Raw genomic sequence first — 13,610 nt, forward strand, 5'->3', positions numbered from 1 at the left:
TATGCCACCCTTGGCGACTTCTGCCTATCATTTTCCTCAACACCAACGAGTCGTGAGACGTCCCGAGTGTATCAGCATCCACTCCCTGTGCTCAGTTCGGCGCCAGTTGTGTTACTCTATCCAGATGCCGCTGACAAGGACCAGCCCGAACCTTGAGCATGATCACCTGTCCATTGTCGCCCTTTTGCATCTCGTGAGCATGCATGCGTGCCGCGTGGCCATCTCTCTCAGGGTCAAGGTCGCTTGTATGGCCGCCGTGCGTTCTCGTCCTTCGAGAAACAGCCGCATGCGAAAGCCAGCCCTCGCTCTGACGGTCTGCGCCAGGTCCAGGCGATCGTTGCTATCTTTGTCACCATCAATAGTCCTGAGCGCAAAGTGGCTCGTAACATCGTTCTCGTCTCCGCGATCGGCACTGTCACCCAAGGCGTCACCCCGGTCCCGCTCGAGACTCGTGTGCTAGCCCCATCGAGACTTTGTCGACCGCGATAGCTACCCTGGCCCGGCTTACCGGCGAGCTGATCCTGGCCAAGCGCTAACAAAACGGGTCCTATGAAACATCAAACCCTGAACATCACCCGAGACCCATTCCCATGGTCGCGCCGCGGCCTTGCAGGTATTGGCTACTCTTACTCGAACAGCATCTTGACTCTGGTGGGTTGCCACGCGTGAACCAGCATGTCACTCTGTTCTCTGGTGTCTCTGTCTGTGAAATGCCAGGGCCGTATCCTAGGATTGTTTCATGATACCCATTTCCCCCAGGGTCGCGTGCGCTCTCACCCAAGTTCTGGACTTACAACCTCTCTACCTGAGAAGTACAACTATCTCTCACAACACTTCCTAGCCACACGTGGGCCATGTCACTCATTTTCGTTTGATTCTGCCAGGCTGTGGGGGCTGGTTAACATTCACTATTCACGACGCGCAGCATCCATCGCGAGGCTGTGTATTCTGTTCTTCTTCTTCTCCTCCAGACAATGCATTCTTGCTTCGCATTGTTCTCACCCTCATTGTGCTGAGCACACCCCTTTGTCCCTCTTTGACTTTCTTTGAATCACTCCTTTGTTCGTCGGCTGCGCCAGAACCCTCGAGACACTTATACCTAGGCCTTCCGACTTCGCCGGCGCCGACTTTCTTTGACCACTGTCCCACATAACTTTGTTTGTACAGAACCATCAGAACGCTGGACGATCACATTACCAACAGACGTCGTTTCGCTGGTCGAAACCAAGGCTTTCCCGCCTGCTCATATTCGATTCTTAACCAGGACCCCCAGAAAACCACAAACATCATGATGCAACGAATTTCACCTGTCTTCAGAGTCCTTCTGGGACTGCTGATGATCAGCCAAGTCTTTGCCCATTCGTGGGTCGAGCAACTCAACGTCATTGCGCCCAATGGCACCATGGTTGGAGCCCCAGGCTTCCCTAGAGGTAATTCGCCTCGAGGGGCTGGTTTCAACGAGGCCCAGATGGTCCACCTTCTTCCTCCTGGCCGTACTGAAGTTCTTCCACAAGACCCGATGTGCGCCCCAACCCAGCAACAGTTCGAGACCAACCCACGAAGTCCTCGACTTCAAGCGTCGGCCGGTCAAGCCGTTGCGCTGCGCTACCAAGAAAACGGCCACGTGACCCTGCCCCAGAACACCCCCGGCAAGCCTCAGAACGGTGGCACCATCTTCGTCTACGGCACCCAAAACCCTCAGCCCAACGACTCACTCATGTCTATCCACAGACAGTGGACCGCGGATGGTAAGGGTGGCGACGGACGTGGTCGTTTGATTGCCACCTCCAACTTCGACGACGGCCAGTGCTACCAGATCAACGGCCAGCAGATCTCGCAGCAGCGCGTGAAGGAGTTTCCCCACCAGAACTCTCTGCCGCAAGGTGCCGACCTGTGGTGCCAGTCCGACATTCTCCTCCCTGCTGACTTGCAAGCCGGCAAGCCCTTGACCCTCTATTGGGTCTGGGACTGGCCAACCATGCCTGGCACCCCTGGTCTTACGCAAGGCAAGCAGGAGATCTACACCACGTGCATGGATATCGACATCCAGGCCGGCGCCAACAACCAACAAGGCGTCCAGAACGCGCAATCCTTCAACTTTGTGCAGCAGGACATCGGCAATGCTGCTGTGCCTGCGCAGATGAAGCAGCTTGGCAACGCCAACGCGGTGCAGAACCCTCAGATGATCCCTTTCCAGGGCCAGTCTGTCAGCGGTGGCTCCAGCGCAGGTGCTTCTGGTTCCAGTAAGCCTTCTCCTTCCGCCTCCGACCCTTCCAAGACCTCTGCAGAGCAGACTCCTGCTGCCCCGGTCACTACTTCGGCTGCTGACAAGTCTGGTGCAGATTCTAACCCTGCGCCCCCTCAACAGGGTGGCCAACAGGGTGGCCAACAGGGTGGTCAGCGAGGTGGACAGCAGGGCGGAGCTCCTCCCCCAGTCACTCCCATTCCCGGTCAAGGCCAGGGTCAAGGTCAAAGTAATGGCAATGGCAATCACCGCCCAGGACAAGGCCAGAACGGTGGCTTTAGCGGAAACAATGGCAACGGCCAACGAGGAGGTGATAACGGATCTCGCCCTCCCGGCGCAGCCGCTCCCAGTATGTCATCCACCCTCATGACCGTCACGGCACCAGATGCAGCCATCGTCGCTTCCACTCTGGACTCCTTACTAAACCCATCTTCAGGCGTCTTCGCTGGCCAGCCCGAGTTCGGCACTGGGACTGGCACTTCTATCAACGGTGCGGGTAACCGACAGCCCAACAACAATGCCGGTTCCAACGCCGGTGCCAACGCGCAGGGCCAGCAGAAATCTGACCCCCGTCCGTCTGCGCCTGCCACACAGACCGTCGCGAACGTTCCGGCCTCAATTACGGCTGCCAACGCCCCAATGGTCACTGTCACTCAGGCTTCTGAAGTCACCGTGACGGAGTTCGTCACGCTCGGTCAAAAAAGGAATGAGAGTGAGTCAGCCCTATCTCCTTCTGCTTCCACCCCAACCCAGGAGGAGAGTTCCACAAGCGCCAGCAGCAGCAGCGTCGCATCGATGACATCGAGTCCCCCTACGACCACGACTTCAACAAGCGAGACGTCCACATCAACCTTGTCAGAGACCTCCTCTCCGGCCGTCACGCCCTCCCCATCCGCTAATCCAGATGATGATCCTATCATCGTTAAGCCCATCAAGACCCACAAGCGACAATACGAAGGCGCCCGCACTCCTCGCAACTTCAACGATACTGGGAACGCTGCTGCTTCTGCTGTTGCTACTGGCCACTGGCCCACCTCCCACCCCCTTCGCAATGCCACCCAACCCAACCTTCATCGCACAGGCACGCGCGCTAACACCTTCCGTCCAGTCCCCACCGGCACTGCCGTCGCGCCACCATGCTCCAAGACTCACCCGGCCTACCAGCTGCGCGCCCGCGCCCCGCTGTACATCCTGCCCAACAGTGAGGATTCGCCGGCGGGTGCGTGCTGAAAAGCCAAAGCCAATGCCAATGCCAACGGCCAGGGTTTGACAGAGAGAGAAAATAACGCGAAGCACAGCAGTTTCCAGACGGTTTTTGAAACGTACGACATGACGGCCTTTTCATTTTCCCTCGATTTTGAGGATTTCGATTCTTCCGACGATTTGATACCCCCCTTCCCCCAACTTTTCACGGAACACATACATACATGCATGAATGAACGCACGGGTGGATTGCAAAGAACCTCATGTCCTATCTAGCCCTGGTGGCAAAGGTCTGAGCTCGTTGCATCATCCCCTGCCTGTCCATACTATGCATACATGCATGCATGCCAAAACCTCCCTCACGTTTTCAATGATCTTTTTATGCATAGCGAACGGCGTTGGGCAAGGGCAAGCGGAGGGATTTTGGACAGAGAGAGAGAGGCGTTTGGCGGAAAAGGATTAGGAGTTTACATCACGCACGCATACGCATACGCATGACGGGATCGGGGCGTCGGAATTCGGAATTGCATTCGATCTGCAGACATGCTCTCTCTATCTTCCAGGCAAGGCGTTTCGGGCATTTCACATTTGCATTTCGCATTTGCATTTTGCAGGTCAGAAGGGCCAGAAAGACCAACAGGCTTGTTTTGGTTACCCCCCCGGGGGGGGGGGGGATCGGATCTTTGCAGCGAGTTTTGTGGACGCCGGACGTTTTTTTCTTCTTTTGGACTTTTTGCGATTAGCGGGTGTGGGTGCGGATGCGGATGAGGATGTCTGCCGTGGGATCACCGCATGGGCAGCTGGAAGACAGAGAAACAGTGCAGAACGAGACAAGGCAGAAGGAGGCCCAAAGGATAGACCTAGACCCCAGCGAGACACCTTGTGGGTTGACTGCGCTGCAGAGCATCATCCTCAGGTCTACCTCAAAGAAGCGAACAAGCGCTGCTAGCTAGCACTCTTGTTCCCGACATCTGTCGGTCCAAAAAGTCAGACGAACGGGCGCGCCGGGAGAAAGACGAAGACGAAGTCCTTCATTCATTCAACCCAATTCGTTCATTGCAGTTGCTTCATTCTGAAAGTGTCGTCGTAGTACCTGAACGACTTTCTCTCTCATGATTTCGCCATTTTTTCTCGCCAGGCCATCGTTATCTGGCACACCTACGTTTGCTCTTGAACGGAATTTGACAAGACAATGTCATGCTTGGCCTCCAGGCCGCCTCTCGCATTCGACTTTCTCGCGGCTCAGCGCATCTAGTGCTCTTTTCGTACCCAACCAACCCTGCCTTTCTCAGAAAGACGCAAAAGTAGCGAGCCGTCGGCGCTATCCACGAACCCCTGACCTGGCCATGTGGTAACCTCAATAATAGTAGCCATCGTCAGAACGCGCTACGCACCTCGAACCTATCCTCCAACCACGCACTTAATTCGCGCTTCAGAGCTGCCGGCTCCTGACTGGCAAGGCGCTCAATCCACCGCAGCGCCAGCACGTTCAGATCCTCGCGCGGCCCGCGTGGCAGTTCTTCAGGCGAGATGTTAGCTGTCAGTCTCGATGCGGGTACGCTGCAACGCCACGCTTCAAGGTTTAGTGCGTCCTGATCCGTCAGTCCGGTGGGCGAGGCGGCCGAGAGCTTGTAGGTGATGAAGGGCGCAAGATCGGCGAAGGTGGTCTGGTTTGCGTCGAGGAAGGGAGAGGAAGGTGCGTGGCGGCGGTGGTTGATGACGGGGTGCAGCCTTGGGTCGGTGAGGGGGCCATCGAGGTTGAGCGGCGAGGTGGACGGCTCGTGGTGGATGCGGGATAGGTTGATGGGCGTAAAGCCGGAGTGTTGGCGAGGGTACGAGGGGGGAGTCTGTGGAATCTCGCCTTCTTCGGGGCTGTCGTCGGCGGAGCTGTTGTACGCTGCGGCTTCAGCTGAGTCAGAGATAGAGTCGCCATTGGCGTTCTCGCCGTCGACAACGTGATCAGACTCATGGTCGTCGCCAGCGCGATCGATGCAGAAGTCGCAATAGAAGTTTCGATCCGAGAGTAGGGATGAATGGTCGGTGCAACAGTTGGCATGAAACCAGCCAACCAAGCACAGATCATTGCTGCATCGGACAATATCGGTGCCGTCTGCGGGCTCTCGGCAATAGCAAATGAAGATGATCCTATTGTCCCAAGGGACAACGTTTTCCTCCGTCTGGTTGTCGTTGGACTGAGCGGTTGCTTGCTTGGACAATGCCCATTGCTGTTTCTGATCTGATCTTGTGAGGCGCTGTTTCTTGTAACGCTCTTGCATCTCCTCAAGATCTTTAGGTCGGTGGATGCGCAAGTTCGACTCATCCATGCTGGGGGATTCTGGCGCTGCAGCAGCTACACATAGAAGGTTAGAACTGGTGATCCGTTATGCTGGTAGTGACTGACCTTGCTGACGCTTTTCGACCTGGCGAAGAATGTCGACCGTCTCCTGGTTTCTCTCCTGGCGCAGGCGACGGCTTTCGATCGAGTTGGAGGGTAGGTCGGAGGGCACCAGTGGACGGTCATCAGGAACACCATCCACAGCCCCATACTTGTACGGCAACCCTTTGCGCGCTTTCTCTTTGAAAATGTTCTCCAGACATTCCAGGCCGTAGTGAACTTCAAGCCCGTTGCGACACAGGAGAGTGACAAAATAGCCACCGTGGCCCACGGCCTCCAGGCAACCAGGACCTGAGCAGATCAAGCTGTGTCCAGGCTTCCGAACACGACGGAGACGCAGCAAATGACCACCTGTTCCTGTCAGTAGAGCTCTCGGATATTCTGGAAGCACGTACTGAGCACGAGGGAATGTACATGACGCTTGTGTTGAAGCTCGGAAGTACGGTGTTGGAACAATTTCGCATGGCGGCGTTGGGACAATGTCGCAGCTGGTGGCTTGCAGAGACCATTCTCTGTAAGGACAAGGCCGCCGAGGAGGATGTTACACTGATTCATCAAGATGTGTTCGACGCTGTTGAGGTACTGGAGCCCAAGTTCGACAGGCTGCGGAAGGGTCGATGCGGTGATGGGAAGCCCTTGAAGCCTCTTGTAGAGATCGCGTCGCGCTCCCCGGATGAAGTCTTTGATTTGTTGGTCATCCCAGGTCGCTCCGTTCTCAGCAGCATCAGGCAAAGTGCCATGCGTGCTGATGCCGGCAGCCTCGTGGTTCAAGAAAAGCGCACCCGGGGTCTCCTCATACTTCAATCGACTCGTTCTCGTGGTTGTGCTGCCTGAGTACATGGCAAATGTTGATTTAATGTTTGGTAGAAAGATGGAACGCTGCGGCTGGCGTAGGAAGGTGAGGTACTCTGTCGGACCGTCCGCATGGCAACGAGGGATGGAATAGACACGCACCCAAATTTGACGGATTTTCAGAATCACGCGCGTACCACATCGTCGTCTCCCCTATTCCTCTATTGACTCGGTGTGCAAATAGACCAAACTTTGCATCAGGAGAAGATCAAGCCTGCAAACTCCTTCCGTTTACTCTCCTGCGTCACTCACAGCAATTGAGGGGCCGTACTCCCTTCCCCGAAGCGCATTCAGGGTATTCGGGGCGCCAAGTATACTGATGACTTACTCCTATATCACGCTGCTGCCGCCAATTCGACATTTTCACAGGAGCGTCAGTCTCACAAATGCCCTCGCAACATCTCCGGTACCCTCGAGTCACCTGCATGTCTGGAACACGATGTAGACGCGGATCGACTGATCATGAGGCTGGACCAACGCACAAGTCCACGAAGGCACCCCTCAGGATTGCTTTGGGCCATCGAGTCTGCGTTGTCGACTGTACAAATACTATAGGTAATGATGAAGATGAAGATGAAGTCAAGTTGCTCGTATCGCCACTCGTATTGCGATACGACTACGGCTACATTGTACGGCACGGCGGGAGACCGCGGAACGTTGACCTGGCCAGGATCCACTTTGCATCAGATCACGCTGACTCAACCATCTCCTGATCGACTACCTCTAGAATGGCATGGGAAAATTGCAGTGGCACCACTGAATTAACGCTTTTGCGCAATTTATTCTTTTCCTAGGGATTGCAAACAAGTCGTTGACTACCTTTGCGTCCTGCTACCATCCTCTCCTTGCCGCGCAAATCCAACCGCAGTCTCTCCTTCAGTGCCGTCCCTCCCTACATGTCCGCCACCACCACCATGCCAGCCCGCACACTCCCTACCATTCCAGCCGAAGAAGTCCGGTCGCATAACACTGAGAAGTCCTGCTATGTTACTATCGACGAGCGTGTCTTTGATGTCACCTCCTTCATCGAGGACCATCCGGGTGGCGGCGACCTGATCCTCGAATACGCTGGCAAGGATGTAAAGCACATAATGAAGGACGAGGTTTCCCACTTACACACCGAAGCCGCCTACGAGATTCTGGAAGACTCACTGGTCGGCTTCGTCGCCACTGAGCCCGTCCTCAATGCCGCCACCAAAGCCTCACCCGCCAGCGACGTCGTCCCTTTGCCACCCACCACCAACGGCGTCAGGAAACTACAAAATGAAGGCGTGTCTACCTCACCCCTCTCTACTCGTCCCGTCTTCGCTACTACCGGCATGTCCTCCGCCGAAGACCTCTCTAAAGAGACTGATCTGGGAGCCGACTATCGCACGCATAAATTCCTGGATCTGAACCGTCCGCTCTTCCCTCAGATGCTCTTCTCTTCCTTCAGCAAAGAGTTCTATCTAGAACAAGTACACCGTCCCCGCCACTACAAGGGCGGTGCCTCGGCTCCTCTCTTCGGAAACTTCCTCGAGCCTCTATCCAAAACGGCCTGGTACGTCGTGCCGTCGATGTGGTTACCACCCGTCTTCTACGGTACCTATCTGGGTATGACACACCTGCCCTCCACCGCCGCCCCAGCCTACTGGCTCCTCGGCCTCTTCCTCTGGACGCTCGTCGAATACCTGCTACACCGCTTCCTTTTCCACGTCGACCAGTACATGCCCGACCATCCGTACGCCCTGACAGTGCATTTCCTCCTGCACGGCATCCACCACTACCTCCCCATGGACCGCTACCGGCTCGTCATGCCGCCGACCCTCTTCTTCGTCCTCGCTCTTCCCTTCTACAAGCTGGCACACACCGTCTTCTGGTACGACTGGTACGCTGCCGTTACCGTCTTCAGCGGCGGTATTTTCGGCTACGTCTGCTACGACTGCACGCACTATTTCCTGCACCACAAGAAGCTGCCCGCCTGGGTGCAGGAGTTGAAGAAGTACCATCTGGCGCACCACTACCAGAACTTTGAGCTCGGGTAAGTCCCCATCTGTCCCTTTCTCGAACATGGCAGAAATACTAATCCGCCCACCAGATTTGGCGTCACCAGCAAATTTTGGGACTACGTCTGGGGCACGCAGCTGGAGCTTGCGAAGCCGCTGAAGACACAGTGAAGCCGCGCTCCTGTTTATATATTCTTTTCACAGCCCTTCTCGCTTCGCATATCTGGAGCGGGATTTGTATAGTAATAATCAAACTACCACGACATTCGCTACCCTGGGACCCTACACTATTCTTCTGGCAGCGGGGAAACCTATACAGCACTGACAGCGATTACGAGAAACGGGCGTTTTCTACAGAGACAGGGAGGACGAGAGCACTGTACGACGGCATTGGAAACGTGGATGGTACGGCGTCGATAACGGCCGTTCTGGACAGTGACTCGGTTCACATGGAATAGAGCGAGAGCGAGAGCGAGAGAGAGAGAGGACTTTTATGAGTCGCTCACGAACCCTTAATGCTAATAATACAAGATCAAGCTCCCAGTGTCGCAGAAACAGTAATCATACTGACTGCATCGCGAGATGCTTCTTCTGCTGACTCCTTGTGTGTCTAGCTCCAGCTATTACTGTATGTGCTCTCTAGTAGTAGTCTCTGTATGCACACATCTTAGGTCGTCAAATATGTAGCTCGACGACCTGCTCTCGAGACCTCAGCTCGAAATCCAGCACTTGGTACAGTGCCTCTTGACTCTTGAGGCCTTTACCGCATAAACAAATGAAGAGGGTATCATACTGCCAAAAAAACAAAACCCATTCGCCCAGACTTCCGAGTCTGCCTCATCAGTATCGTATCCCGTACAGCCATCGTGGTCTCATGACTGCCCTTGCCATTTCGGCATCGGCGCCCTTATTGGAGATTGTTAACGCCAAACAGATAGCCCAGCTCCATTACACCCAACCGTCCCACCTGTTGGCCAGCACGTTCATCCAGAGCCTGCTCAACTAACGCCTTCTTCTTCTCTTGCAGCTTGAGAATACGATCTTCGACTGTAAAGTCCTCCTCACCACTTCTTTCCTCGTCATTCTCACCGATCAGGACGCGGTGAACGGTGACCTCCTTCGTCTGCCCAATACGGTAGCAGCGATCAGCAGCCTGGTACTCAACAAAGGGATTCCAGAACGGGTCCAGGATGATACAGTGGTTGGCAGCCGTCAAATTCAGGCCCGCATTGCCAGCCTTCAAGCTCACAAGGATGATCTTGTTGTTTGGCTTATCGGTGAAGTCGAGAACCGCATCGTTGCGCGCTGCCGCAGTCATGGAACCGTCGTAGCGAGAGTAGACCTGGAAGTCCGGGTGACGAGAGAGTGGTACCTCAAGCAGGTCAAGGAATGACGTAAAGCTGCTGAAGATGATCGTCTTCTCATTCTCGCCGCGATTGTGTATGTCCTCCAGCAGCTTGATGGTCTTCTCGATCTTCGTGCTAGTGACGAAATCCTTGGCCAGCTTCTTTAGATATTTTCGATGCGCAGCCTTGGACCGCAGACCCTGTTTGCGCAGCTCTGCAAGGGAGATGGTTGCGTCTTTCTTTTTGTCCTTGCGCTTGCCCTTGCGCTTCGACTTGGGCTTGCGCTTGGCAATCGACTTGTCTTTCTTCACCTTGCCATCACTAGCCGCGCTATCATACGCAATTTCTCCGTCATCCGGAACGATGAAGTCGTCAAGGTCTTTGCCATCGTCATCACCATCGCCCTCGTCGAAACTGTCTGAATCTGAGTCTGAGTCCGACGCGTCGCCTCTGATGTCATCAACAGGCTGTACACCTTCGCGATCTGGGCAGTACACCCGAAGAAAGCTCTCCCAATTGGTAATCTTGTTCGCATCGATCTTCGCTCGACAGTGTGGGCAAGTAGCCTGAGCGCTCTCCTCACTATTGAGGGCGTTGTCGCAAAGTTTGGCAAAGCACTCGGTGCAGACGTTGTGCCCGCAAGGGAAGATTGTAGGGTTCTCGCTGGCGTCCATACAGACTGGGCATTCAAGACCCGCATCCTGCTCCTCGCTCTTCAGGCGATCGACAACTTTGTCGGTCAGCAGCTTGGCATTCTCCAACATATCGGTGACGCCCAGCTCGCCAGCGAGTTGCTGGAAGTCTTTGCTGTTGGTAACCAGGGCTGGGTGGCAACATGCTTGACGAAGTCGGAGCAGAAGCACCAAGGCATGGCTGTAGTTGCTACCAATAGATCCGTTGCGCAGGTATTTATTGAACTGAATCTTAGCACTCTCCTCGACACCTTTGTAGAATCTCAATTGATCGTCGTCAAACACAGCACGATCCTCAACGGTGTACCTCTCTGGTAGCTGAATGATGGGTTGTCCGTTGAGTTTCGATTGCTTGGTACGCCGCAACAAAACCGCCTTGAGCAACACTTGCAACTGCCGCATGGCTCGATCCTTGAGGTTCTCCGACTTACCCTTGAGGGGCCTAGCGAAATCCCTGGAAAACTTGTCCCATTCGCTATAGGGTCTGATTCGGCAGAACTTGATGAGACTGTACATTTCCTCGACGCTGTTCTGCATCGGAGTACCAGTAAGACACCAGCGATGCGTAGCAGTGACACGGCAGGCTGCAATCGCGGTCTTGGTATTGCGGTTTTTTATGTTCTGAGCCTCGTCAAGGATCACGCGGTGAAACTTGGACCGAGTGCTGAGAATTGCGCAGTTGTCTCTGACCGCAGCAGGGTCGGCGGCATTCTTGACCTTCTCCTCATATACAAGACGGCGCTTCAGCTCTGATGCAAGGGTGCCGTAAGTAGTGAGAACAACGTCATATCCTCTGATAGCATTGTAGTTCTCCGCGCGACTGGGCCCATGCAGGATGGTAACGTTGAAGCGATGACGACCTCGGACGAACTTCTCAAGCTCACGCTTCCACTGATGCATAAGAGCGACAGGAGCAACGATGAGGTTGGGGCGGCGCTCATTATCAGGCGCCGGTCGTGCCAGCATCAACGAGATAGCCTGTAATGTCTTGCCCAAACCCATGTCGTCAGCAAGGATGCCACCTTTGTTAGTGCCTTCCTCCATGGTCTTCATCCAAGCTAGACCAGAGATCTGATGGGGCATCAGGGGCATAGTGAGCCCCTGTGGAACTTGAGCCAACTGCTCATCACTCAGCTCCTCGTCAGGTCGTATGTGTTTCAAGAGATCCTTGATTTCTTCCTGGGTTTTGGCAGGGTCAGCGTCTTGATCGAGATATGGATTCAGTCGACGCATCAATTCAGCGTTATTTTGTCGAAGACCAGCGTAGGGATCCATAGCTGGATTGACTAAGCCGGAGCCTGGCAATGCGTAGCCTCCAGCTCCATAAGCCAGGGCGGGATTGCCCAGGGCGGAGGTACTGCTGTTGTATGGAACGTTGTTGTACACTGAAGAGCCAGCCGAGCTAAGGAACTCGGGCTGACCAGGGAAAGCGCCTGGCATGGAGCGATTGTGCTGCGAATTGTGCATGGGGCCCCAGCCAGTCACAGATATGCGAGGTTCCCGAGGTATGAACTGGTCGGGCGGGATCTCCATGAGGCTATCTTGGCTGCTGGTGGGAGTTGCTGCACCAGATCCGGTCTCAAAATTGGGCGAGTCCCATCCCGAGGAGTCAACTTTAATGCGTGGCTCTGGTCTTGAGTAGCTGGGACCAGGCACACTCTCGGCTCCGATACGACTAGTCGGCCAAGGTGGTTCCGGCTTGGTTGGATTGAACGAACCGTCGGCTTTGAAGAACGACTGCGACGTGGAAGCGGGGCGTGTTTTCTGCGAAGATGACGGAGGGACAGCCGATGCAATCTCAGCCTCCATCTCCTCCTGTAGGCGCAGTGCATAGGCAGCGTCTTCTTCCTCCTGCTTTTTCCGAGCAGCAAGCTCCTGCAAGTATTGCTTATGCTCTCGCTCCTCTTCTCGCGAGTGACCCAATAGCGCAAAGATGGGATTATCGGCGAGGTCAGAGCCTTCAAGACTGTCGGCACTTAGGGCGGGCGATGCATCGCCAGACTGGCTTGGGGTCTGCTTTCTAGATTTCGAGTCGCGACTCTCGGTGTCCTCATCAAAACCACCACGCTGGCGCTTACGGCTGACAAGATCGGAGGTGGGAGGAGGCATAAGGTGGCTGTTGCGATCGTCTCGAGACATACCTGACGGAATCTGGTGCTGCATGTGGCCGTCAGCGGAACCGTCAACTTGGTCGATGTCTGCAGGTGGCTGAGTCAAAGTCTTCATTCGCTTTCGTAACCTCTTCAGTGTACGTTTGATGACAGCTTTGGATTCTTCAGACTCTGTGTCGCTTTCATTCTCAAGACTAGCCAGCAGACCAGCGTTGAGCTCAATGTCTTCTCTAAGGTCGGCGATTTCGTCTTCGAGAGACTGATGGGGCGCAGAGTCTGCGGATTCAGACATGATGACAGGATTTTATGCTGCGGCAGGAATTGACTGGCTCATCACAGGCGGGCAATGTGGCAGGCGCGGTAAGGCTGCAGGTGGTAGGCAGCCAGGCCAGGTGAAGGTGCAGGCAGCTGTTGACGGGAGCACAAGTCAAACGAGTGACAGAGAAGAAGGAAATAAGGCTGTTCACATGAATCGAGGCAAGAAAGCAGCATGCAGCTCGTGCTGAAGCACTCGGAGGTACTCGAGACCAATTGGTGGCAAGTGGCGAGCCTCTCTGAAGTTTCGCGGGGCCCTAGCCGATGACGTTGCTGAATTTGTTCGAGGGAACCAGGCGTCCGCATTCTGGCATTATTTCTGCCACGTTGGCCTTCGCAGGCACGCATGAACCGGTGCTCAGGACGCGTCAAAGTGGTCGAAAGTCTGTCTGGGATATTTTCAAGGTCGGTTCCACGGCAGACGCCGACTACAAGACGCGTCGACCCTGACGAGCTGCATGGCCGC

General features: G+C 55.0%; 4 protein-coding genes across 4 annotated transcripts; 2 read left to right on the forward strand and 2 right to left on the reverse strand.

Moving 5' to 3' along the window:
• Nucleotides 1–1,288: 1,288 nt before the first annotated feature.
• HMPREF1541_00727 (uncharacterized protein) lies at nucleotides 1,289–3,475 on the forward strand (the record flags this gene model as incomplete). Its single annotated transcript, XM_008713032.1, has 1 exon — nucleotides 1,289–3,475. One exon carries the CDS (start codon nucleotides 1,289–1,291, stop codon nucleotides 3,473–3,475), a length of 2,187 nt encoding a protein of 728 aa, XP_008711254.1.
• A 1,349-nt stretch (nucleotides 3,476–4,824) lies between these two features.
• HMPREF1541_00728 (uncharacterized protein) lies at nucleotides 4,825–6,683 on the reverse strand (the record flags this gene model as incomplete). The annotated part of the gene is made up of 3 exons (XM_008713033.1): nucleotides 4,825–5,798; nucleotides 5,850–6,194; nucleotides 6,239–6,683. The coding sequence occupies 3 exons, from the start codon at nucleotides 6,681–6,683 to the stop codon at nucleotides 4,825–4,827; spliced, it is 1,764 nt and encodes a 587-aa protein (XP_008711255.1).
• Nucleotides 6,684–7,609: 926 nt separating this feature from the next.
• On the forward strand, nucleotides 7,610–8,851 carry HMPREF1541_00729 (uncharacterized protein; the record flags this gene model as incomplete). Its single annotated transcript, XM_008713034.1, has 2 exons — nucleotides 7,610–8,715; nucleotides 8,773–8,851. 2 exons carry the CDS (start codon nucleotides 7,610–7,612, stop codon nucleotides 8,849–8,851), a joined length of 1,185 nt encoding a protein of 394 aa, XP_008711256.1.
• Nucleotides 8,852–9,587: 736 nt separating this feature from the next.
• HMPREF1541_00730 (uncharacterized protein) lies at nucleotides 9,588–13,121 on the reverse strand (the record flags this gene model as incomplete). The annotated part of the gene is made up of 1 exon (XM_008713035.1): nucleotides 9,588–13,121. The coding sequence occupies one exon, from the start codon at nucleotides 13,119–13,121 to the stop codon at nucleotides 9,588–9,590; it is 3,534 nt and encodes a 1,177-aa protein (XP_008711257.1).
• Between the last annotated feature and the right edge of the window lie 489 nt (nucleotides 13,122–13,610).

The sequence above is a fragment of the Cyphellophora europaea genome (genome assembly GCF_000365145.1).
Source record: "Cyphellophora europaea CBS 101466 unplaced genomic scaffold supercont1.1, whole genome shotgun sequence".
NCBI classification, from domain to species: Eukaryota; Fungi; Ascomycota; class Eurotiomycetes; order Chaetothyriales; family Cyphellophoraceae; genus Cyphellophora; species Cyphellophora europaea.